This window comes from Stylophora pistillata, chromosome 13 (assembly GCF_964205215.1).
Source record: "Stylophora pistillata chromosome 13, jaStyPist1.2, whole genome shotgun sequence".
Classification (NCBI taxonomy): domain Eukaryota; kingdom Metazoa; phylum Cnidaria; class Anthozoa; order Scleractinia; family Pocilloporidae; genus Stylophora; species Stylophora pistillata.
In genome coordinates, this window is record NC_142531.1 from 12,174,221 (window position 1) to 12,200,025 (window position 25,805).

At 39.9% G+C, this 25,805-nt stretch overlaps 1 protein-coding gene and 1 pseudogene across 2 annotated transcripts; both read right to left on the reverse strand.

Moving 5' to 3' along the window:
* On the reverse strand, nt 1-741 carry LOC111336541 (uncharacterized). Its single transcript, XM_022942651.1, has one exon. The coding sequence runs from the start codon at nt 739-741 to the stop codon at nt 1-3; it is 741 nt and encodes a 246-aa protein (XP_022798386.1).
* A 14,781-nt stretch (nt 742-15,522) lies between these two features.
* On the reverse strand, nt 15,523-19,600 carry LOC148717673 (G2/M phase-specific E3 ubiquitin-protein ligase-like; annotated as a pseudogene). Its single transcript, XR_015994887.1, has 5 exons — nt 19,249-19,600; nt 18,606-19,021; nt 17,829-18,036; nt 17,343-17,479; nt 15,523-16,988 (listed from the first exon to the last, which is right to left on the reverse strand). The product of XR_015994887.1 is annotated as a G2/M phase-specific E3 ubiquitin-protein ligase-like (transcript).
* Nucleotides 19,601-25,805: the final 6,205 nt, after the last annotated feature.

Below are 25,805 nucleotides of genomic sequence, written 5' to 3' on the forward strand. Positions count from 1 at the left end.
TTAAATAAACTCCACAATGTGGTCCCCTTCATCCAGCTCGTTTGTCATATCCCCCAAATAATCCCCCAACGCAATTTCTGTTTCACCCGGTTTCCACTTGTACACCTTAGAGTCTGAATCGTAGTACAGGACTCGATCTTTCAGAATTTCCAACGACTCGTACAGTTTAAGGCGGGCCTGGCACGTAAACGCAGCGATAAAGACATTTGTGGCACGTCCTTTATCCGGGTCTTGATCGTCGTGTTTAGCTACTACTTCCACTAGCTCGGGGGAAAGGACTCGGATATCCTGTATCTGCTCCAAGGGATCGTCAATAAGGTTTAGCAGAGAGGTGGGATGTGTTATTTGATGAGTCTTAGACTTGTTGCAATTTTGGCCGAAATTGCCCCAGAAGGAATTCAGCATGAGCTTGGCCGTGGCTTTCCTCCCAGGGTTCTTGGCAATCATGGCGAGGTCCAGGTCGATCCCTTCACGCTCTTTATACTGTTGTACGTAGTGGGATTTTTGCTCCTCCTTCTGGCACCAGGCGGGGTATCCGCTACTTTTCGGCTTGATTTTTAACCAGGTATCGACGTAAAGAGCAAAGAGACCACGCCGTTTATGCTCAAAATGCCACACCTCGTGTATGCGTTTCAGTTGGTACCCCATGGCGATGGCTTTGTGTATTTCAGGAGTACACCACGTACCGGTTAACATGCGTTCATCATCCGTGTGGGGACACACGTAATTTCGTTCTCCCATGGGTTTGACGGATGCAGCTTGGACGCAGGTACGGCAGAGAGGGAGGTAAGTTTAGAGGCAGAACCAATTTTTTGACGATGAGGCAGCACGGGGGTTGAAAAGATAAGTACGAGGAAGAATATCCATTTTCATGAGGCCATAGTAGGCGTAAGGATCTTGGTTGTCAGGCTCCAAGTAAATGGTAGGATTTCCGATGGGGTATTCCCCATATTTATTTACCCACGGGTATTCAGAAGTGACGTCCACGTACCGGATCTGCTCTCCTTAGGTGAGGTCTATGCGGTGATAAAGTGTGGTCGAACCAGTTTGTCCACCAAAGAAGGCTTCACGCGGATGGAGGAGTGTGGTTAAAGAGAGAGACTGAGTAAGGTTGCGGAGGTCTGGAGACGATTTCTTGAGCTTTTCCCATTGACACTGCCACATTTTAACGACGGTATACCCCAATCTTTGTAATGTGGCAGTTTTCTGGGTCGTCTGACGTCGACACGCTTCTACCGTGAGACCAGCGGAAGAGAAGGGAATCTGGTTTCCTTGCGGGAAACACTCTCTACAGCCTTGGAACAGGCACTCATGGAATTCGTAGACGGTACGAGTTTGTGCATCGTATCCGTCTACACTATAGACTCTCGAACCGTAAGGAATGCTGTATTCTCCACCGTTTCTCGCATGTTGTATTCTCGTCCCTAGGTTTCGCTCGGTCCAGAGCGACCATTCTGAGGCCACGTGGGAATGGTTGGGTGTGGCACCTTCCCAGCCGTTTTCCGGTTCAATGACGATGGAATCTGGGGACATGACACATTTCCGCCAGTGCCCATCAAAAGAATACATAACTTTTTTAAAAAAAGGATGACATTATATAACATATATTATGAATACTCTTGTTGCCTGTTGCAGGCTTGGGCGATCGTCATGCATTTCTCCATGGGGTCAAATTTAGCTATGGTCTTAAACTCATCTATGAACTTGAGGCAACCGGCTTTCGGCAATTTCACGTCGGAGCGGCAGTACGCTACCAATTCTTTCTTCAGGTCAAATGTGAGGTTCTTGCTTTGTTCTTCCATGTATCAGGCCTCAAAGTCTTTTTTCTTTTTTTCTGACATTCCCTCGGGGTCATAGTATTCGGCTGCAGTGTGTGGGCCGACGTAATTCTGATTGTCGGGGGTATGAAATCTATGTGGAAAGAATCCTTTCTTGGGCTCGGGATGCCAAAGATACTCGAGAAAGCGGATAAGGCCATGAGGAGGAAACACATGCTGTCCTTGCAGACGATCTTGCCCACTTGCATGCAGAGATTCTACGTGCCGTTAGGGATGATAAATTCAAAGGGACGCTTTTCTTTCACCATCTGCTCCTGTAGGAAGACGGCATCATATCCCTTTAAATTGTGAAATATACCGATGACTTCTCTCAATTCGTGCTTACTTCGTAGATTTTCCTCCGGACCGTACACCAATTCATCCATGAACGCTAGGAAGTCACCGGTACATTCGGGACCATAAAACTCAAATACTTCGTCGCTCTCTAACGTTTTGGCCACGATGAGGATAGGGATATGAATACCGTCTTCGTCCAGCATGGCTTCGAAATCTTACCACACTTTCAAAAGAGGCTCGATGTATTCGGAGACGTCGGGGTTAACTTTTCTGTCTTTTAAAGGTATCTTTTGCTTTTTTTCTTGGGTTTATCTTCCATGGCCAGGACGGGCTGTAGAAAACATTTATGGGTGCGGAGGTCGACTTCTTCTCTGCAATTCCCGCATTCGCTCCAGTAACAGTGATGAGGATGCTGTTTATCTGGTTGGAACTCCTTGCAACACATCCCACAATGAATCCACGTAGCGCACAAGCCCTTGTTATGGTGGAGGGACATGCAGGTGTCGTCGTAGAACTGACGATTGCAGTGACTGTAAAGTAGGGAGGGGTGATGTGTTTTTGGGTCCGCACTCTATGGTTTTACACGCTTTACATCTCCGGCCTTCGCATGGGTGGTGACGGAAGTCGTCGGTATTAAACCCGCGGTTGCAGTCATCGCAAAAATAACTCCGCTCTAGGAAGCCGGAATGCGAGTTACAACCGTGGTAATGCCCATTGCCTCCCTCCGGGTCCGACTTTAAGAGAAGACGTATGACTTTAGGTGCTGTGACGGTTCCCTCAAAGGTGATGCAATAGGGAAAGTGTACGCTCATGTCGTTGAGTTGGTAGACGGGGACCAGGTACTCTTGGAATTTCTTCAATTCCTCACCACCACAGGGACCTTCGGGGACACCAGCTTCACAGTGAAGGTATTTGGCGCAACGCGTTAAGGAGATGGGGTAGTGTCGAAGATTTTTGCAGTAGTCGAAGTCTTCCTTATTGTCATCTTTGTGGAGGTGTGCTTTTGTAAGACATACGGCTCTGGCCAGACAGAGGTCATCTTCGGAATTCTTGATAGAGAGTATGCAACGTTTATGGCGAAGGACCGTCGTCATATTTAACTTCCCCAAGATGGAGAGGGTCGTTCTTCTGCCGGCGTCGGGTTCTGCTATGACAGTCATGTCGACTTGGAACTCGTCGTCGGCGTCAAAACTCTCATCAGGATTGAGCTGGTTAGCCAAGGTCTGCATATAGGTGTCGAAGCGTGTGGTGTCATTCAAGATTTCAGCCACTGTGAATTTGGAGGACTGGAGTGGGTGACTAAACTTCTTGGTGGAGAAATTAAATATGATGCGGTCGTTGTATTTCACTTGTTTGCCTTTCCAGAGCTGGGTTGTTTGAGATTTTTTTATCACGCGACGCGCCATGTCAGGCACGCCGCGTGTAATTTCTTTTCCAATGTCATCACGTTTGGAAGCGGGAGGCAGTTGTCTCTTCTGGGCCACACCGCGTTGCTTGTGGACCGCATTAAGGTGGCTCAATAGGGTTTTTTGGCCGGACGAAGAATGGGTACGAAAATGGCGCGAGCTGTCAAATGGCATCAAATATGTAAACAAACATGGCGGCTTCACGGGAGTGCACAATTTTTGTCACATAATCGCGAAGTTTACTTGACGAGAGTGAAACGGCATCGATACTTTCCAGTAGTGAGCACAATATTCACAGTGGAAGACCAGAAGTTTACACAATGCCTACACAACATCCGTAGTGCGTCAGGTCGCTTTCGGAAAGTGGAAGCGATCGAAACCAGAAAAGAAACAAAAATAAAAAGGTTACACGAAGGGTTCAAAACGTGGAATGCCAAAAGGAAGCTCCAGTATGATCCAAGGAAAACGAACCCCCAGCAAAACGAATGACACGAGCACGTGAGGTCAGTATATTTTTCTTTATTCGGGAGTCTTAATTTTTGGTAAGATTTTCCTGCCAAGCTTGTCCTAATTATCGGCCTACCTGTTCTGTTGACTCCAACCCTGATTTCCATCAGCAGAATAAAGCTAAGGGGATGGCAAACCTGCCACAAGGATCCAGACAGGTGGACTTAGAAACCCTTACAGATGGTCTGAAGGAATGCTCATTTTGTCTTTGCGGTAAATTCTCACTATTTTTAACTGCACTATAGCATATTTTACACCATTATCATATAAAAGAACATAACAAATATTGTGGATGGAGTCTTTTTCTCCCTGTTAGTTTACAGTGTATTTTACAATATTTGTAGGCCCTTTGTCTCTTGGCAATGTTATTGAAGTGGCTTGGCAAGCACGTTTAGACACACGACCCGAGTCTAGTGGGTAAACAGATGAAGAGTCACTAAATGCCAATGGTTCCCCACCCTCGTTAGATATTTTGAATTGGTCATCATCATCACTAAACGCCGACACATTTGATATTCCAATACTTCGAAATGGTGGCGAAAATTTTATCGCGGAGCTCAGTTCCATCCGGTTTGCAGACATTCTGACACTGATGAAATCACTCTTCAAAAGCAAGCACTCCTCCCTCCAAAACGCAGAAGGTAAATTTCCAAAGCCTGGGCAGAGTTCTGTTTACGAACATTTATTTCAAACCACCTTTGATGCCCACGACGCCCTAGAGGACGTGATCGCTCTTCGAAGAATCTTGCTTTCGTCTAGGTTGGCTTTGTCTGATGAAATGCTGGTGCATGAACCGAAGTTCTGTAATCTCTGTCAAGGACGCCGCCGAAGACCTGAGATATCTTAACAACTGTCATCAGAGACTCCTGTCTTTTCGAGGAGAGCTGTACAGCCCAGGTCATGCGGATAGCCCAATAAAGCAAAGCATTGCCGAAAAAATTGCTGGCAGTGGCCTAAGATATGAGGATTTAAATAATTTGTACCAACGATTTGGACGGAAAGGTCTTGTGTGTACTTTGACGAGACCGCCATTGTCCAGTCGCTCATCACTTCCAAGGGTCACAAACACGACGAGAATAGTCTCCGCAATTTTGAAACACTTTGAAGAGATTTCCAAGGATTCTGCCACATAGTGAGTTAAGGTATGTTCTCAACTGACTTTCAGGTCAAAAGCAGTTTGTACAAAAACGTCAAAGATAATGACCGCCCGCGTTTACACATTCGTCCTCGACAAAACCGCGTGGTTCGAAAGTTCGCGCATGCTCAAATAGCGATCTTGGCGAGTTCCAATTCTGATGACGTATTTTCCATTGAGGTGAGAAAATAGAAAGTTCCCCCTCAGATTTCTCGTATTTCCTTCGGTGAAATTCCTTAAAATTTGGCAGAGATGTTATACCCTTTTAGCTTTCCTTGCTGTGAATTTATCAGAAAAATTTGTAAGACAAGTTTTTCGCTCAGCCAAAAAACAAGAAAAATGCTAAAAGCGAAAAAACTACCATGACAACCCCTATTTTTTCGATTTTAAAAGTTTCGTCTTGTCAGACTCTACCCGGTCGGAGAATAATAGAAAATTTGACCGAAGGAAAGTTAAGAAAATTGAAATCAAAGTCAAACAGAAGTCAAAAAATGGCGATATTTGAGTAGTTTTAATTTGGGACTGAAAGCCTTGACTTCAGAGGTGACTGTTGTACAGCAGATTTAGGCCCTTGTTTTTTATGTTTCAGTAGCTTTGATTTGAAAAATAGCAAAAACAACGAGAATATTAACTTTCGATTGATGTCACTGGCGCGCGCTTCGTGATCTTGCATAACCACCTTAAGAGCTTTTTTCGGATGACCAATGGGTTGAAAGTCGAATTGGAATAACGGTGAAGGCTCGCTATCCAATTCCTCCGCCAATTCTATCATCTCGTCGTCTGTAACTTCTGGCAACGCATCGTACAGACTTCCGATGTCTACCATATGTGTGTCTAAAATTCCGTAGTCACCAAACTCTACCAATTTCCTTTTTCCCTTATAATTTAACAACATTATATTGTTTACTCATATGTACACGCGCCGGTAAAGTTCGAGAAATTTGAATAACTAATAACACAAACACGGCACGCTTCCAATTCTCAGAGGATGTACTTTCTAAAGCGTCAAAAGAATAAGCCATTCTTCTAGATTTCTATGCATACAAACACTTACGTTATTGTTGTCCATGTCTTTCTCTTCTCACTCTTCTTCTGACTTCTTCTGGCTTCTTCTTCTGGCTTCTAGCAGGAGGAATCAACTTCTGTAATGATGCTAGAAAATCTGCTAGTTATATAGGAAACTATAGCGTCCCCACGTGGGGACGCGGCGTGGGTATATATCCAATAATATTCGAATCTTTTTAACGGTATAATATTATTCACGATATTTTTTCGCGCCATTCGTATCATTGACAGGTATAGTTTTCCCTAACTCACAAATGATTGACAGGAATTGTATTCCCTAACACACCAATAAGTTTGCGTTATTTCTAACGTGTCACTCATGACTCAATGAAAATATAATTTGTATGCCATCTTCTATCGGATCATTCCAAACGTTCATGTCAAAAGTTCAACATTGGTCTCTTTGGAATATTTTTTTATCACTTTGAGATACTTGTGAGTACATAGGTATAACTCCAATTTTCTTTTATTCCAGATATTTATTTACCTTTGTTCTTACACAGATGATGAATACTCCGAGACGATCACATCGCCTACAGAACATACCACCAACCCAGGATGGAGGACCTGTAAACTGCTTTATTTGTTTTATACAAATATGTGTCAACATGGTGGGAGCTACTGCTACACCATGTTGTCAAAACAGGATCCATAAAAGGTGCCTTCGAAACCACGTACGTAATTCTCCCACTTGTGGCCTCTTTGCCGTGCACCGTTCCCTGCTGACCTCCTTCAACGATATGCCCCCCCCCTGCTTCCGTAATCGATGATAATGAAATGAACGACACCCCAAACCAGTGCGACAATGCGCTACCACAAAACTGCGAGGAACTTCGCCTACAAGCCAATGTCGAACTGGAACAATTGCTTCGCCCAGGCGTCTTAGAAGCACGCATTCGCAATGTAAGAATTCTTACATTAAATAATCTTATTTTTGACTTCATCCCCCTAAAAACTAAATCACCCTTCCTTTTTTCCTAGATGTCAGATGATACGCTTTTACAGATGACACATTTTATTCTGGAGCACGGTTTTATGCTTCATTATTTGCACAGATTGTTTAGAGATATAAAATGTACACTAGAGTATAGACCACCCATGCCGCACCAACACATAAAGATAGAAATATATTACCCCTCAGATATGAATCAATATTTTTTAGACTTTCGAAATTATTTCGTGAGTGCTATGGATAGGCATTTGTATACAAACAATTCATTCAGATTCGGGGGTTTTTATTAACTTTCATATCACCTCTTCAAATACATTTGGAGCCTTTTTTTCAAATCTTTGTTCGTTACCCCATTTATATCCATACCATTACTCAATTTCAACACCAATTCTTCCTCTTCACTGACAACTAACTTTCTTTCTCCCTAGATGCGTTCTCTTCCTCAGTGTCCTTCTTTGCAATTTGAGGACTATTTCGAATTATACAATATTTTGTGGCTGGCTTGCAAGGGACTACAGGCCATTCTTACTTCGCGCTCACATTTCCGACTCATATAAATACTCTCTAATACGCACGATCCGTTTTTAGAAATAACATTTAACAAATTCCTTTATTTCTTTTTCCCCATTCCTGTACATCAATATATTTACCTCTGGCCATTTTTCCTCTCACCATATTTTTTCTTTGACAACATCTAATTTGTCTCTGTAAAACGTGCCGTTGTTTATTTTTGTTTTTATCAACTACTCTTTTCCAGATACCACCAGGGGATTTCATTTTAAGTTTATCGCAACAATACGCCTTAGCCATTCCATTAATTTTTCATGCACTAGTGGACCTTAATACAGTACTCTACCTTTATTTTCAAGAATGTTTAAGATCACATTACGTGATAGAAATCACTTTTAATTATACTTTTGAAAAACAATTTTTACAAAATCATTCTATCTTTCCAGACTGTTTTTTATTGTTTATTTTCACATTTACTATACGAATACACTTCCTTTAGGTGTAGATTTTCCATCAACCATGGGTTTTTAGAGCGTAGACAACTCATGCATTTTCACAGTATTACAAACCCACCCATAAACATTCATCTTTTTTGTTTGTAGATTTCACAAGATTCCCTATGCACACTCCTTCTCCACCAAGAATTTGTTCTAGAATCTACAGTTTTCATCTTAGAATCGTTACAGCGTTATCTTTCATTTTTCCACTTGACGAATGTAATTTCTATATAGAATCATTTTTTTCACACCCTTTCGAACAAAATATTGTCTCACACACACAATAGTCATCCGGAACATACTCTTAGAGGTATATGGAATCTTTTTTTCCATATGAATAAAGGCTGATAGTTTCGAAAGAAACTGTTTAGGGCTGCGTCGGTGGGAGTAACGAAATAATTTGGATATATCAACGAAGTTGAAATGGTAAATTGGCCACCGTAATGATTGCAAAAGCTGACGTTTCAAGCGTTAGCTCTTCGTCGGAGCGAATAGAGGAATTGTGGGTTGTTTGTGCTTTTAATAGCAGAAAATGGAGCTACGTTATTGGTGGGAGCATGGCAACGAGAAAAACATGAATAAATTAGTGGAATGAAAAGCGTTCGTTGATCCCTGTGAGATTTAGACTGCCGGTTTGAAAGATGAGCTTTTGTTCAAGATTTTTACGGCTTTCCGTGCCACCTAAGTGCAAGGAAAGACCGCAGATTGCCATATGTTGCTTAGAATGGTTAGGTAAATTAAAATGTCTAGCGCCTGGTTTCGATGTGTCCTTGTCATTCCTTTCCACGTCTCGAAGGTGTTCTCGGAATCGGTCACCTAGTCTTCTGCCTGTTTCGCCGATGTATATATTTTTGCAATAAGTGCAAGTTATGCAATAGATTACATTGGCGGAGGTGCACGTGAAGTGATCGGTGATCTTAATGGATCGTTTAGGTCCCGATATTTTATCAGTGTTGTGAATGAAAGGACACGTTTTGCATCGTGCACGAGCGCATTTAAAAGTGCCTGGTTGGTCATTAGTCTGAAAGGAACTTCTGACCAAAAAATTTCCTATGTTTTTGTCGCGTTTGAATGAAATGAGCGGAGGCTGCGAAAAGATGGTGCTTGTCTCTGGATCGTTTTGAAGTAATTTAAAGTTTTTAAGAATGATGGATTTAACTGAGTGGTTGTGAGGGTGAAACGTGAGAGTGAATGGAATGCGGTCGGAATCTTCCTTATGCGACGTTTGTAGTGCTGAATGTCGATCAATAAGTTGAGCGCGGTGGTAGCCCGCTTGAACGACGGAAACAGGGTAACCACGTTTAGCGAAGAACTGGCACATTGACTCTGATTTGTGGTGGAAATCAGAGACATCACTACATAAACGACGAAGTCTTAGAAACTGAGAAAAGGGAATGGAATTCTTAACGTGAGATGGATGCGAAGACGAATATAACAAGTAATTATGCGAGTCTGTAGGTTTGTAATACACACTAGTACATAAACCGTTACCTTCCCTGAAATATACTTGGGAAATTTCTGACAATTCTTTATCCTTTTTAGACGTCAAAGTTTCAATTGAAGGTAACGGTTTATGCACTAGTGTGTATTACAAACCTACAGACTCGCATAATTACTTGCTATATTCGTCTTCGCATCCATCTCACGTTAAGAATTCCATTCCTTTTTCTCAGTTTCTAAGACTTCGTAGTTTATGTAGTGATGACTCTGATTTCCACCACAAATCAGAGTCAATGTGCTAGTTCTTCGATAAACGTGGTTCAAGCTACTCTTAACAAACTTATTCTTACTTTTAAATTTTGGCCATCGAACGGGAGAGATCCACTAACTAGAGTGTATAAAATTACACCTAGACTCCACACGTCCACTTCTGGTCCATCATACTTCTTGCCTTGGAACAGTTCTGGTGCAGCATAAGGGGGACTCCCACAAAAACTATCCAGTTTATTTCCAGGAGTAAATTCATTACTAAAACAAAAAAAACGTGGTTCAAGCGGGTTACCACCGCGCTCAACTTATTGATCGACATTCAGCACTACAAACGTCGCATAAGGAAGATTCCGACCGCATTCCATTCACTCTCACGTTTCACCCTCACAACCACTCAGTTAAATCCATCATTCTTAAAAACTTTAAATTACTTCAAAACGATCCAGAGACAAGCACCATCTTTTCGCAGCCTCCGCTCATTTCATTCAAACGCGACAAAAACATAGGAAATTTTTTGGTCAGAAGTTCCTTTCAGACTAATGACCAACCAGGCACTTTTAAATGCGCTCGTGCACGATGCAAAACGTGTCCTTTCATTCACAACACTGATAAAATATCGGGACCTAAACGATCCATTAAGATCACCGATCACTTCACGTGCACCTCCGCCAATGTAATCTATTGCATAACTTGCACTTATTGCAAAAATATATACATCGGCGAAACAGGCAGAAGACTAGGTGACCGATTCCGAGAACACCTTCGAGACGTGGAAAGGAATGACAAGGACACATCGAAACCAGGCGCTAGACATTTTAATTTACCTAACCATTCTAAGCAACATATGGCAATCTGCGGTCTTTCCTTGCACTTAGGTGGCACGGAAAGCCGTGAAAATCTTGAACAAAAGCTCATCTTTCAAACCGGCAGTCTAAATCCCACAGGGATCAACGAACGCTTTTCATTCCACTAATTTATTCATGTTTTTCTCGTTGCCATGCTCCCACCAATAACGTAGCTCCATTTTCTGCTATTAAAAGCACAAACAACCCACAATTCCTCTATTCGCTCCGACGAAGGGCTAACGCTCGAAACGTCAGCTTTTGCAATCATTACGGTGGCCAATTTACCATTTCAACTTTGTTGATATATCCAAATTATTTCGTTACTCCCACCGACGCAGTCCCAAACAGTTTCTTTCGAAACTATCAGCCTTTATATATTTTTAAGATGCACAAGTTTTAAATAACGTAATTTCAATATGCGACCTGCGAACTACAATGATATTGTTTAATTACCCTCCCATTCACCCAAACCTAATTTGGTTAGGAAGTGCCTTGAGTAGTGGATGGCGCGATATTCGCTTTTATTCATTTTCTGTATAGTTTTTTTCCTAGACACCTACACTGTTTACTTTTCCTGCGTGGCACTACAGACAATTATTTTATTTTGTAAAGTTTTTCTTGCAAGACATTCCTTCAAATCGCGAGCTATTCCTTGTATATAATAATTTCGAATTTTTGTCGAATATAATTGTATTTACGATGTAATGACACGTGAATGTCACGGCTTTGCGCCCCATCCATCACATGTAAATATGACAGACACTACCATTCATTTATGTCATAGCTATTTTTCTGGTACTTTCATTTCAGTGTATAGTATTCAATAAACACAATCAGTTCATTATGTCTTTCTAAGTCTTTGACGCTTATTTTTACAACAAATGTCACTCCAACGTTCTCAATATTTCACTACCGTCCATGCTTCTAACTCTCCCACGAGTACACTCGTTTTTTGTCCCGAATCTTGCCAACCTTCGTATGTTTTCATGACATCCTCGAACGTAAAAAAGCAATCCCGGATTTTCCTTCCCACTCTCGCAAATTCGTGCCAACGCTAAAATAAGTACATCTGGATGTGTGCTCGTTTGGGAATACCTAACCGCCTTAGTTTTTGTGTGACTGCATGGTCCATGAGTTGACGCCACTCGTCAAAATCTCTCCTTTCCTCTTCGTATCGGCGCGGGGTTCGTATATATACGGTTCGTCTTGTTTTAAAATCTCGCGAACGAGTACAAGAAATATCCACACATCTCTATAGTCCGCGACGCGGGAAATACGGCGATGACATATTTCTGAGAAGGGTGAGTCTTCAAAGCCTAAAATGGCATGCAGCAAGACGCGGGCGCGCCCCGTTTTGGTACAGGAATGTGTATCGAATTTATAGATTTCGTGTGGGCATAGATAGGTTGGATAAGACAGTTCTTTGGGATACGAATCGGGGAGATCTTTACAGCACTCCATCGAAACATAAATGACTACACGCGATTCATTGCAAACAAGTTTATTACTAAAAAAGGACAGTGCATTCAACATCATTCCTTGGCTCGGACAAACATCGTCATTAAATGTAGAAAAGCATTGTCTTTTTTTTTTACTACTGTTCGATCCGTTTGTTGATTATTCCTTTGTCATGCTGACTCGCTTCATCTTTTCACTAAGTTTCTTTCTGTAATATATCGGAGGAGATTCCGAAGACACTTCATAGTTTCAGTCTTCTTCTCTCTGTATGTTTCGTCACTCTGTACCACGGGTCGTCCTCTTTAAACACAAATGGTTCTTTAATTGTTCTCAGAATGAAGGACTCGTCTATATCTTCTTCATACAAAAGTAGGTCACATATGTGGTCAACCAGTACGAACAGCTGCTCCTGCATTACGTATACCTTCTTTGCCTCGGCTATTCTACCTGCCTTATATAATTCCAAACTCTACCGTAGATAATCGTCTTTGCTTCCAAGCTGAGAGAGGACGACTCATAGAATAACATCCTCTAATATAGCACTCTTCAACCAATCATGCACCGTTTCGTGCGACACGCGTACATCATACGATTCCTATGACACCCACCCAGAACGTGATACTCATATGACACTCATTGTAAACATGTCACCGTGATATCACTATTCAGTCTACATTACCAATCTTTAATAAAGCGATGTGACTCATCCGTCTTTTTAAACCACTCTGGGGAATATTTGACACATGTGAAAGTCACCATTTCACATCTGAATGGCTTTTCATGGGATTACGAAACGACGCAAACACCTCGGTCACGTCGTCCACGAAAAACTTATTCGACTTTCAATGCTCTCCCAACTTTTCAAACGCTTCCCAATGCTTGAACATATAAAGTTGCACGTGTCCTCCTATCGGATTTGGCCATTCGTTGACTTCTCTGACCGTCTCGTCAAATAATTCCTCGCATGCATTCATGAATCTATACTTAGAGGCGGGGTCGCTCATCTCGAGTACTGGTAATTTCTTCTCAAAAACAGCTTGTAAATATCGAAGTAAATAATATACCTCCATGAAATGACACGATGTAGAAATGATTTCGTGGCGTCTCTTTAGACAGAAGGGAGCGTTGGCATATCCTAAAATGTTGCGTATGGCTTCTCGGGGTCCACACACTTTTTTAGGCGCACACAAATCGAATAGATACTTGTTCTGGTACAGTATTCACAATCGTTCAAATTTCTCACGTCGCTCATGATGCGTTTGCTTTACTGTCCTCCCTACGAATGATGAGAAACTGTCTATTCCTAAAGTTTTTTTATGGAATATCCATCGGCCGTTCGTTGACGAGACGTCGTAAAAGGAATTGACATCTTGGGCAATAACTCCAAAAGGAATGCGTATAATACCAACAAGATGTACACTGATACCATATTTCCGCAGGTTTATAAGCGATTCCTTTACTCCAACTGACCTGTTTAGGCATCATCTAATTTAAGTAAAGCAATCTTCTCGGTAATTTCTTGTATCCACTTTGGCATATATACTTTTCTCAATCTTCTAATTTCTACACTGTGCCTTTATGGGGCGCCAAATGTATTTTTATTATTTAGAGTGGTTATTTGTATATAACCAAAACAAGTATGGTTATATGTAAATAACCACAGTGCAGTTTGGTTATTTATAAATAACCAAAACGAGACATTGGTTATTTAGTAAATAACCAAAACATGAATGTGGTTATTTGCTAAATAACCAAAATTGTTAAGTGGTTATTTGCTAAATAACCAAAACTGAAAATTGGTTATTTGTAAATAACCAAAACTGAAAATTGGTTATTTGTAAATAACCAAAACTGAAAATTGGTTATTTACTAAATAACCAAAACTGAAAATTGGTTATTTGTAAATAACCAAAACTGAAAATTGGTTATTTGCTAAATAACCAAAACTGAAAATTGGTTATTTGTAAATAACCAAAACTAAAAATTGGTTATTTGCTAAATAACCAAAACTGAAAATTGGTTATTTGCTAAATAACCAAAATGCAAAATTGGTTATTTAGCGCAAAATTGGTTATTTACCTAATTTGGTATGGACACGTAACAACCACGTGCCTGTTTTCCCGCTCATTTCCTACAGTGCATTGTATGCGTCGATCTCTTTCAACATGGCTTCCAACGATGATATGGTGGCCAGAATTTCTGCTGCAGCGTGCAATGCACTTAGATATTCTCAGCAACAGGTACGTCTCAAGGCAGATAGCTGGCGGTGTGTTGTCTTCCGAAATGTTGAAATGTCTTGTCGTTTTTATTTCCTTGTTCAAAATCAGAAAGAAGTCCAAAATTCCTCTTTACAAGTCTTAAGAGACCACAACACATTAACAAGAGTTTTCTTCTTTGTCTGCAGTAGTCCAGGGATCCTCTTATGAATACTTTAAGAATAGACTTGTACAAACAGGTTATTGAGTATGTTGGAAATTGTTTGCTAGAAACGTAACAATCATCACGACAAAATACGCCTTGGTTGCATGTCAGCCCAACATGAGATTCAGTACTAGTAAGATGAAGTTGTGCTCCATGCATGTTGCTCCCAATAGTTCTGCTGGCATGCACTTACCATAAGTGAGCCGACCTCCACTGTATAATTCAAAACATGTATTACTCTGTTATCCCTGATGGTCTTATTGTTCAATTTCATTTAACTATGATTGATAATAAAGCTCTTAATTCAAGCCAGTTTTGTCAAAAGGTTTTGTTAAGGGAGGTGAATGTCCAGCAAAAATGGCTGAAAACTGAGCAGAGTTGAGTGCAATTGGCACAATGGAGATGTAATCGAGTGCCGAAAGAGAGGGAAGTGAGATCTGTCCTCCTTTTGCATTCTGTGTGCTACTAGCCCAGGTTAGGGTTAGGGACTAACTACTTCCCAGTAAACTATCCATTTTGGTCACTGTGACCAAAATTTTGGTTTTGGGCCGAACCCACTTTTGGCTCACTGGGGGCAGGCCACCTAACATAAATCGGAAGAAAATATTAAACCTAAGATTTCAACAGTTTTTATTTGGCTTTCAACCAACAAAGCACCAAAATATTAACAAAATTGTCTTGTAAGTTAAAATTTGAAAAGAACACTTAATTGCAACTCGCTCTAAAATAGTAAAGTACTTAGCCATTTTCTTGTAAGAACTACTTTATAATTGATTTCACATACAATTTACATATATATGTGATCAAGAAAGGTGGAGTGAAAACCATAAAATGTAAACATTTATATCCATTGGTGTTCGAGGAAACAAACTATATTGCTGCATTACCAGATGGGATAAATAATGATTGACACACCTTGAATAAGGGGAAAACTGAGAAACATACAACCAAACAATAGCAATAACTGAACATTGCAGTTACTTTAGCCAACGACTTCATTCAAAACATGCTAAACATTACTTCCATAATCGATGTTGTGAACAACACCCATTTCCTTCCCAAAATACAGGGTTTAGAGCTTAAAATGTGTCACCAGTTTTCATGATACTTTTATGCCATTCCAAAGCCCCGGCTGTTTTGAATAGCATAGCCCATAGCTACCTTAAAGTCATCATATGTGTTATGAACTACAGGGAGATAGAGGGTACACGAACTTGTGCTAGCCTTAGGAAATCTAGAAAGCATTGCAGATGTCTCTTCTGGCGCGTGTAGAAACAAAATTTGACATGAAAGTCCCTGGGGAGGTAATTGTTTGCATCCCAATACAAAAAACAGGATGTCTGACGAGCTAATTGCAGCAGACTCTTCTTCACAGTCTTGTATCAAGTGCTGCCAGTGAGAGAGAACAAGGTTCTCAACCTCCCTTCTATTAGATCCTTCACATGCACGAATGACTGAGAGGATGGCATCAAAGTCAGTCACATTCAAAGTTTCAGGCTTAAAACAGAAGGCTTCCCTCATCACATTTGGATATTGCAAAATTGAGCCCAATACCCCTACTGTACAAAGGCCCTCCTTGAAACTGTCATAAGCTGGCTGTGCTCTTCCCTAAACATACCAGTTCACAGTTTTCTGGACGAGGTTCACAATATCACTGGCTGTTTTAATCACCTGAAATGTGCCAGCCATGTCAAACACTAAATCAAGCTTGGCATCACTTATGACCTGTTCAGCTTCTGTTATATTTGAAGCATTTAGTAATTTATCAAGGGATATTCTTAGATCATAGTCACAAACATCTGTGGGCAATGCATTAACATTCTGGATCCCTTTTACTATACAATCATAGCATAAGTCCGAGAGGCATTTCAATGCAGGACCCCCATGAACTAGTGACATAGCAAATATCTGCCCGGCTAAATAATACTCTCTTGCCTCTAAGCACCTTGCATTGAGGGAAAAGAATTTAGAGGTGGCTCCCCCAACAAAGAGCTGGGAATTGACCAACCTTTCTGTTACAAGAGTAAAGAATTCCCTTGCTGGGCCACCAAGGTCTACTGCACCTTCTGAAATGCCCATGTCATCTGTGAACTTTACAGACAGTTTTTTTTGGGGGTTAAATGACTTGCGATTGAGTGCTCTTTTGGCACCCTCCCATATGTGATTTCTACTGAGGTTAAATTTACATGTCTCAGAATCTGTTATGACTGATGAGAGATTATGGAGAATTTCCCTCAGCATGATGTTTGCTTCACTGGTTTCTGCTTCAGCTATACTGGGTAGAGCAGGCTTTTCACCTTCGGTGATACATTCATCATCAGAGCTGAATTCATCAAATATAAGAGCTGCATATACTTCATCTGCTGACCTTAAAAAAATAAAAAATTTTTAAAACAGGTTAATAGCAATACTATTACTACTACTGATGCTGCTGCTAGTACTGCTACCACCAATAATAATAATAATAATAATAATAATAATAATAATAGTTTATTATTTGGACCTTCAGAGGAAAGTCTCATTCATTGATTACTGGCTACCATGACTGTCGGTCAATCTTGGCATTTCGTCCAAAGTATGGTTCAGTTCATCAAATGGTTCAGGACAAACTTGTAAATAACACCCCAGCTGCCATAGGAACTTAATAAGCACATCAATTTTATTACTGGCAGAAAACCAATCATGCATGAAGCAACTTAACTGACAACTTTTATAAAAATGCCTGAAATCCTCTACAGGTGTAGCAGCAGAAGAGTCAGAAGGCTGTGCCACTGGGACAGAAGAAGATTGAGTCACTAGTGGAGTTTCAGTACTTGACTGAGGAAACGAATGGCTTGGATCAAATGTGGGAACAGTCAGCTTGAAGAAATTAAAATATATATATTAAATTAAATATTGCAATCTGTCCTTCGGTGAAGGTGCCTCATTATCATGTTTCGGTAACTTCTGTACTAGATATTACAGAAATTGTTAAAATACCAGGCAGATTTTTGGGGGCAGCAGAAAATTGCAAAACACAACTAGATAATTTAAAGTAGAAACTGGGGTACTTACAGGGTACTTGGAGAAGTAAGTTGGACCACCCAGATCCCTTCTAGATCACTCAACTTGTAAATTAATACGGGGCATGAAAAAAACAACAGAGACAAAAACGAAAGCAATTATTTTAACAATGAGGAAGTCAAATTCACTTGCTACCGGTACTTACCTCACTACCATTAATATCACTATTTCCATCGTCACTCTCAACTGAGATATGTCCAATCACTCCTGATTCCTTCTTATTACTAGGGACTGGAAGGTGAGTCATAATATAAAGTGCTCCCTGTGATGCCAGGGAAAGTACCTCAGGAGCATTCCACTGAAATGATGTTGAAACATTGGGCATCTTTACCTTTTTTGCCCCAGGTACAGTGCTAAAACCACCAAAAAGAGACATTGAATTCATACAGCTAATGATCACTTGGATTTAAGTTACCATAAGCGTAACGAATCTCTTTTAGTTAAATGAGATGAAGTGGTTGAAACAAAATCACTTAGCACTTCATACTCTACATAATGGGTATGGTCTCCAGATAATAATTATCTCATTGTTTTGGCATAATTACACCGAGATCAATTTCAAGTATCACAGTAGCTGTCTTGACAAACACCTTTTGGCAAGCATGTTGCCAAGCCAGTCAGACTGCAAGATGTATGATGACTGTGTGTTGCCTAAGCAATCAGATTGCAGGATGTAGGATACCTGTGCTGGTAGATTCATAAGAAATTTTGATAACTAATAAAATAAGTAAAAGCCTTGTTAGTAGTTTTTGTTCAAAAGTTGTCTTAGAACTCCCCCCAGCCAACTGTAATTCAGATATGGTCATGCTGAGACTGTAAAAAGTTTGAAGTTTCACGGCCGTTTTAAGTCTTTCTCCCAACTGAAAAGGCAATGAGCTAACATGGCTGCATTCAAATGTGACTCATAAGCTTAATATCTTACCTTAAGTATTGAAAGGGCATTTCTTCTTTGCCTCCCAACTTAAAAGCTTTCCTAAAAATACTCGAGATTTCTTTCGCAACTGTGCTATTGTTCCAGGTAGTATTCAGGCTCACTTTGCCGATCAGACCTAACTCTGCCAACTGAGCCCTTCGCCCTCCTCATGGAATGGCAAATATATCACCCTCTTCATATGGAACGCATACGACATCTTTGGTAACAATTTTCGACTTCCCTTGCAGCGTTCTTGTTGAAGAACCTCGCATTCGCTTAGGTACTTGTAAATACTGTCGAGAATTTTCCTCCTTCCTTTCACAACCTGGCTTAAAGGGGTGATAAAAGGAAGATGGGAGCTGAATGCTGGCTGGTGATTGTTCAACAGAAAGTAGTTTCTCTTCGTCTAAAAGTAATTACATTCTCTCAATAACGCAGACAAAAATTACCACAATCTCCCAATTAAAGAGATATGTTCCAGGCTAGGAAAATATATCCCCACCATCTAACAGTCACGAAAATATTTCCCGAATGCAAATATAGTCTGACAAGCATCGAGTTCGTCTGTATGCCTAGCAGGTATCAATCCCTGAAAAGACATTTCAACATTTCGGAAGACAACACACCGCCAGCTATCTGCCTTGAGACGTACCTGTTGTTGAGAATTTCTGAGTGTATTGCACGCTGCAGCAGAAATTCTGGCCACCATATCATCGTTGGAAGCCATGTTGAAAGAGATCGACGCATACAATGCGCTTTAGGAAATGAGCGGGAAAACAGGCACGTGGTTGTTACGTGTCCATACCAAATTAGGTAAATAACCAATTTTGCGCTAAATAACCAATTTTCCATTTTGGTTATTTAGCAAATAACCAATTTTCAGTTTTGGTTATTTAGCAAATAACCAATTTTCAGTTTTGGTTATTTAGCAAATAACCAATTTTCAGTTTTGGTTAATTAGCAAATAACCAATTTTCAGTTTTGGTTATTTACAAATAACCAATTTTCAGTTTTGGTTATTTACAAATAACCAATTTTCAGTTTTGGTTATTTACAAATAACCAATTTTCAGTTTTGGTTATTTACAAATAACCAATTTTCAGTTTTGGTTATTTAGCAAATAACCACTTAACAATTTTGGTTATTTAGCAAATAACCACATTCATGTTTTGGTTATTTACTAAATAACCAATGTCTCGTTTTGGTTATTTATAAATAACCAAACTGTACTGTGGTTATTTACATATAACCATACTTGTTTTGGTTACATACAAATAACCACTCTAAATAATAAAAATACATTTGGCGCCCCATAGTGCCTCGCTTCTTTCTCTATCTCGTCGATCAATATACAAGTATCACATTGACCGCATTCGCATGTATACTGTACAAAGGAAGGAAAAGCTACTCTGAAGCAAGTGAGTACGAAACGATACATTTATATACGCTATGTTTTATGACAGCTTGTCAATCAGAGTGACATTTACGTTCAAACACATTTATGTATCACATCATCTTACATTTTACAATCATTTCAAACACCATGTCATCTGAAAAACAACTGTTCCTTGCTCATTTGGACGAAGATATTGAACAGAATCCCCAGTGGGCCGGAGCCGTCCTAGACGAATTATTTGCCATTGTAAAAGAAAAAGCCACCACACAAGATCTTTGTGAAATACGCAGACAAGTGACGAAATACATTGACGAAATTGAAACCTATGATTCAAACGTGGGAGAACATTCAACTTTCCATCAATTGTACCGAGACATGATGACAGCTTTTCTAGCTTATTTCACCTATTTACAAATGAAATATCGCGCTGTGTGAACAAATAAATCATATACAAAACCAAATGTTGTACTTAATTCCTTCGCCATCTTGGATTCTTTTATACCGTTAATTTTTGTAAAAACTGAAAACCCTACCCACGAACCTAAGCGAAATCTAACCCTAACCCCTCCTACACCTACACTGATTTATCCCTAACCCTAAAAACACCTCGTACACCTACGCGGATTTATCCCTAACCCTAAAAATCACCTTTGCGCACCTACGCGGTATGAATAACTAATTAGATCTTACTCGGCCGAGACACTCGGACCCAGACCTCTCGGTTTATTCCATATAGGCCCCCTATACTACTACTCTTCGGTTCTTTTATATCTCTTCTTGTTTTGAGCATATCTGATTAAAATTAAAAAAAAAAAACCGAAAGTTTAGATAATGTTGTAGTAAACTGAACCTTTTTCTGTCTTTGATCCCAATGAGGGAACTGACTAAATTATGACATGAATTTTGATCGGCAACCAAGGTTTTCTTCATTTCAAACAGAACAGTATTTGACTCTCAAAGAAATGCAAATGATGTGAAATTTCCTTTACCATAAATATTTTCCCGTTTTCATCAACTACAATTAACTCTTGTTTGTCTGATATATTAAAGTTCACAAGGCAACCAGGTGGACAATCAGACATGGTTTGAAGCTACTCTGGTTTAAGGATTCAATGAAAGTAACTGGGGAATTACAATTTATCGACCTTGCGTTTCGACACTCCTGTCAAGTGTCCTCTGGTTCTTTCTCATCAGGAGTGTTATCAGTTGTAACTGGTTTTTGGAAGTTAAGGAGAAATGTTTCGGTATAGCCATTTACCTTTAGGACGACCGAAACATAATTTCTCTCCTCGGCCTTCTAATCAAATGAAGTTGGTAGACAGTCAGCCCTCCTGGGCAAAGTTTTAGCCACGGACTTTTTATGGCAAATAGGGTGGCGAGACTCTACTTATCGGTTTGGGTCGGTTTACAATAAACACTAGTCTGTAAACTCCCTTGTTTCGCTCTGCACTCGTTTAAATCAAGAAAGGGCAAGAGTCTATCTTTTTCACGCCCAAGGGTAAACGGGATAGAAAGCTCCACTGAATTTAAATGCGAGGACTGACTGTATACCATACCTACCATACTCCTGATCAGAAGGAACCAGGGACTGGTTTTGCTGTTATTCCCTACATCCAGGGTGTTACGGAACCTATCAAGATAATTTTGAATAGCCACAAGGTTAATGTTGCTTAAAAACCTCTTCAGACTTTGGGGCATATTTTTGCCAAACTTAAGGATCCCGTAACGAAACTGAGAACAACGAACCGCCTACGCAATGATTGTGATCAGGAGTATATCGGACAGACCGAACTTCAGTGTGGTACACGTTTGAAAGAGCATCAAAAAGTGGTCTTCTACTGCGAAAATGAAAATTCAACTTTGTCGGAGCACACATGCCTAACTAACAGTACAATTGGATGGGATAATTCTAAAATCATCACCGCTAATCGCCGCTACCATCGTCGCCCTTGTTTGGAAGCTTGGCATATCAACTCCGCCCGCGCTCCTTTAAATCATGATGATGGTGGCTTACTACTTGACGCCTATTTAAACCTCGTCAGAAGAAAGGGCTGCTAATCAGTGAGCATTTAGAAGGACCTCTTGTTGCACTTATTAAATCACCCTTGATGACGGAACTAGACAGGAGCGTCGAAACGTTGGTTCTAAGAATTGTAATTCCCCGGTTGCATTCGTTAAATTCTTAACCCAGAATAGCATAAAACCATGTCTTTTGTTTATCTCTTTGTTTTATTTCTTTTTGAGCCAGAAATTTATAAACTACTGATCTCATCCCATGCTTTTAAGGATTTTTTCTTTTATCAATTTAATATTAATAATAATAGCAATAATAATGATGATAATAATAATAACAGACTTTATACAGGAGGCTCACGTCACTGAAAAAATGGTGTTCTGTCAGGCCCCTGTAAAATAACATAAAAGTCATCATAAATAAATGACAAGTTAAAAAACATAAAAACATAGTTAGTAGACTAACTAACTATGATAAGAACTACAGATTATACTTAATGTGTCTATGAAAGTTGCTTGATTACACAATCGATAAGAAACTAAATGTAGAAGCTAAACAATCTCGAAACTGACTTAACTAAGTATATAGTTTTTCACTCTTTGCTTACAAACATGCCAAGAGTCAATTTCTTTAGAAGAAGTGCCTAAAAGATTCCGTTCCTTTGCGCATATGATGTATCAAAGTCTTTGTTTTCCATAATTTCTTTTAACAAGAAGACAGAAATCATTCTTTCTTCCTGTGTTATAAATGTGGATGTCATCGTTTCTTAATTAAAGTGTTAAATTTGCAAATCTTCCATAATAGCAGTATTATCTTAGTCTCCCCAGATGATATCAGCATAGTCAAAAAGTGGACTTATTAGGAATTGTACAACGTGATTCGCGCTTCTAATGATAATAGATGTTTGACAAGTCTCAGTAATCCAATCCTTTGATTCATTTTGGCCATTAATGATTGCCATGTCAAGCATGCTCTTATGAATGACTGTACCATGATATTTGATTGAACCCGTACTCTAAACTTCTTCATCCTTTGTTTCCAGCCTGATACCTTGGCAGGTTTGCAACTTGCGATTGTTGTCAACCAATAAAAACTTTGATTTTTGTGTGTTCAATGTCAGATAGTTAGCTATTAAACCATTCAGCTAAATTGGCAAGGTTGGCATTTTGGTGGTACTGAATATCTTGACAGTATTTTCCACTAAGGTACATCACTATGTTGTCTTCATACATGATTACTTGACAGTGAGTGCCTTAAGCACGACTTGTGAGCAGGCGCCAATTATCTTGCGTTTATTAACAGCGTAAGGTCCACGGTATCGAATGCCTTGGAGAGATCTACTGGGTAAAATTACCTCAGTAAAACAGCTGTTATCAAGACTCTGAAGTATGATGTCAGTGAGATATGCAACGGCAGTTACTGTCGAGAGCTTGGGACGGAAACCAAACTAATTTGGAGTAAGCATTTTGGAGTCTAAAAAAAAAAAACCCAGATATTTGCTGGAGTATGGCTCGTTCAAGAATCTTGCTGATGGTTGGGAGTACATTTATTGGCCTGTAGTTGTTGAAATCCATCCTTTCACCTGTCTTAAATAAAGTAGACACCTTTTACCGGGCCAAAGTTTCCAGAACGATGGGAATGTGCTTGCTTCAAGGGATCGGTTGAATAATTTTGTCAGTGTAAATGCCATACCCTGAGCCGAATTCATTGCTAATCGTGCACTGATACGATCTAATCCTATGGCTTTGTTAGTTTGTAAAGTTTTCAGTTGCTTGAGAACAAAGGATTCAGTGACAGTAGAAAAAGTAAACAAGTTTTCTTTGCATTTTCGTAACCAGTTTGGTTCCAATGTGAAAGAAATGCGCATTTAGAGCCCGGGCTATAGCGCCTTTTTCAGTGTGCAAAACGCCTTCTGCCTCAATTGAAGACAAGGTTTTTCCCATCGTCCGATTGTTTTGTTAATATCCTATACATTTTAGTTTTCTTTTAAAGCTCTTCTCCGATTATTACATGACTCATCTTGTTTATTTTAGTTTTCTTGCTTGTCCAATTATCTACTTTGGTGTCTTTTTACGTTATTATCTCGTGCACTTCAAGTTTTCCTGTTGCGTGTTTGTTAGCCTTCCTTCACTTTTAAATATCCTTTTCGAATTGTTACGTTAGTATTTCGAACACGTTTGGCTGTTCCTCCTTATTGGGTTGCTACTTTAAATAAGTATCTGGTGCATTTTAGTTTTCCTTGTTGTGCAATTGTTACGTTATCACGTCAGGCACTTTTAGTTTTCCTCGTGGTACGATTGTTACGAAGCATCTCCTGCACTTTTAGAAATCTTTCGTTTAGGATAGTTATGTTAGCATTTCGCACACTTTTGGTTTTTCCTTTTGTACTATTGTTACATAATTAAGTTACTCGTGTAGTTTAGTTTGCCTCGTTGCGCAATCACATCAGTAACTGGCTCATTTTAGTTTTTCTCCTCATTCCGTTGTTACTTAAGTATCTGGTGAATTGCACTTTTCCTGCTGTTCGATTGTTAAGTTAGTATCTCTTGTACTTTTAGTTGTCTTTTTGCACCAGTATCTAGTCCATTTAAGTGCTCGTAGTGACGTCAATATTTTTAGCACTTTTAGCTGTCCATTTTGTCAAATCCTACCGCTAGTATCTCGTACATTTTAGTTTTCCTGGTTTTCTGATTGTTACGTTAGTTTCTCTTTCGTTTTAATTTTCTTTTTCGTCCGATTTACGCCTACTGAACAAAGAACTTAGTCAAGTGTAATATATGAAGCCATGAAAATTTCCAAGCAACAATTATCAGAGCATTGGCCGAATTCTTATTTTGGATTGATTTGTTATGTTGTTAGTGTTCCTACAGCATCTAACTCCATTGTTGTCATTATCCTCTTTCCTTGCACTGTGGTTGACAGTCCTGGAATTCACGGATAAGTGCATCCATGCAAATCCAACTGCTTCACTAAGGAATTCTACGCCCAAAACCGGCTTTTAGATCATTATCTAGCTTATAACTATACGTTTGTATTCTAGTTTCTAGTATCTAGGCTATCAAAGTTTAACATGAGAGGTCCAGTTTGGTACTGGTCCTCCAGAAGTCTCGGTCAGACTTTGGACGGTTTCATCTGATACTTCGTCTAGTCTCAAATTCAATTGTAATAATCTGTGGGTGACGTTTGATCGTGTAGTTTGATCGCCCGAGTGAGGGTAGCCCTAAGAAGGATCGTTGTGGTCGGTGATATCTGACGTTTCGACAACCTTAGCGGGTCAAGAGAAGATTTGTTGTCGGTAGATATTTTTTAAGTTGACATAGATTCTTACTCTTAACTTCTCTGGTGGAAATGTTTGTTTAACGATGCTGAATTCGTTTTCACCCCTACACCAGCATGCATATCGTGGGGGGAAACAATAGATCGTAATTTCATATGTAATTGTTCAGTGAAAATACTGAAAATGAGTGATTGTTTAATTTTAAGACTCAAAGGCCGTTTACACGGCAGAAAAATCGGGTTCGGACGTGTCAAAAAAGGAGTACGGACCTCAGATTTTTGCCCGTGTAAACAATCGGTACTATGTTTTGGGGGATGGGTACGGACCCGTGTTTTTTTCTGGTTATGGGGCCATGACGTCTATGGCCCCGAAACCAGAAAAAGCACGGATCCATACCCATAAATCAGCATCACGAGTCGCCATTTTAGTTACAAGAATTACGCATATTCGATAACAGCACACAGCGGTACCAAATACTGTAATCCCATGCAAGAAATTGGTCCGGTCCCCCAAAAACTGCAG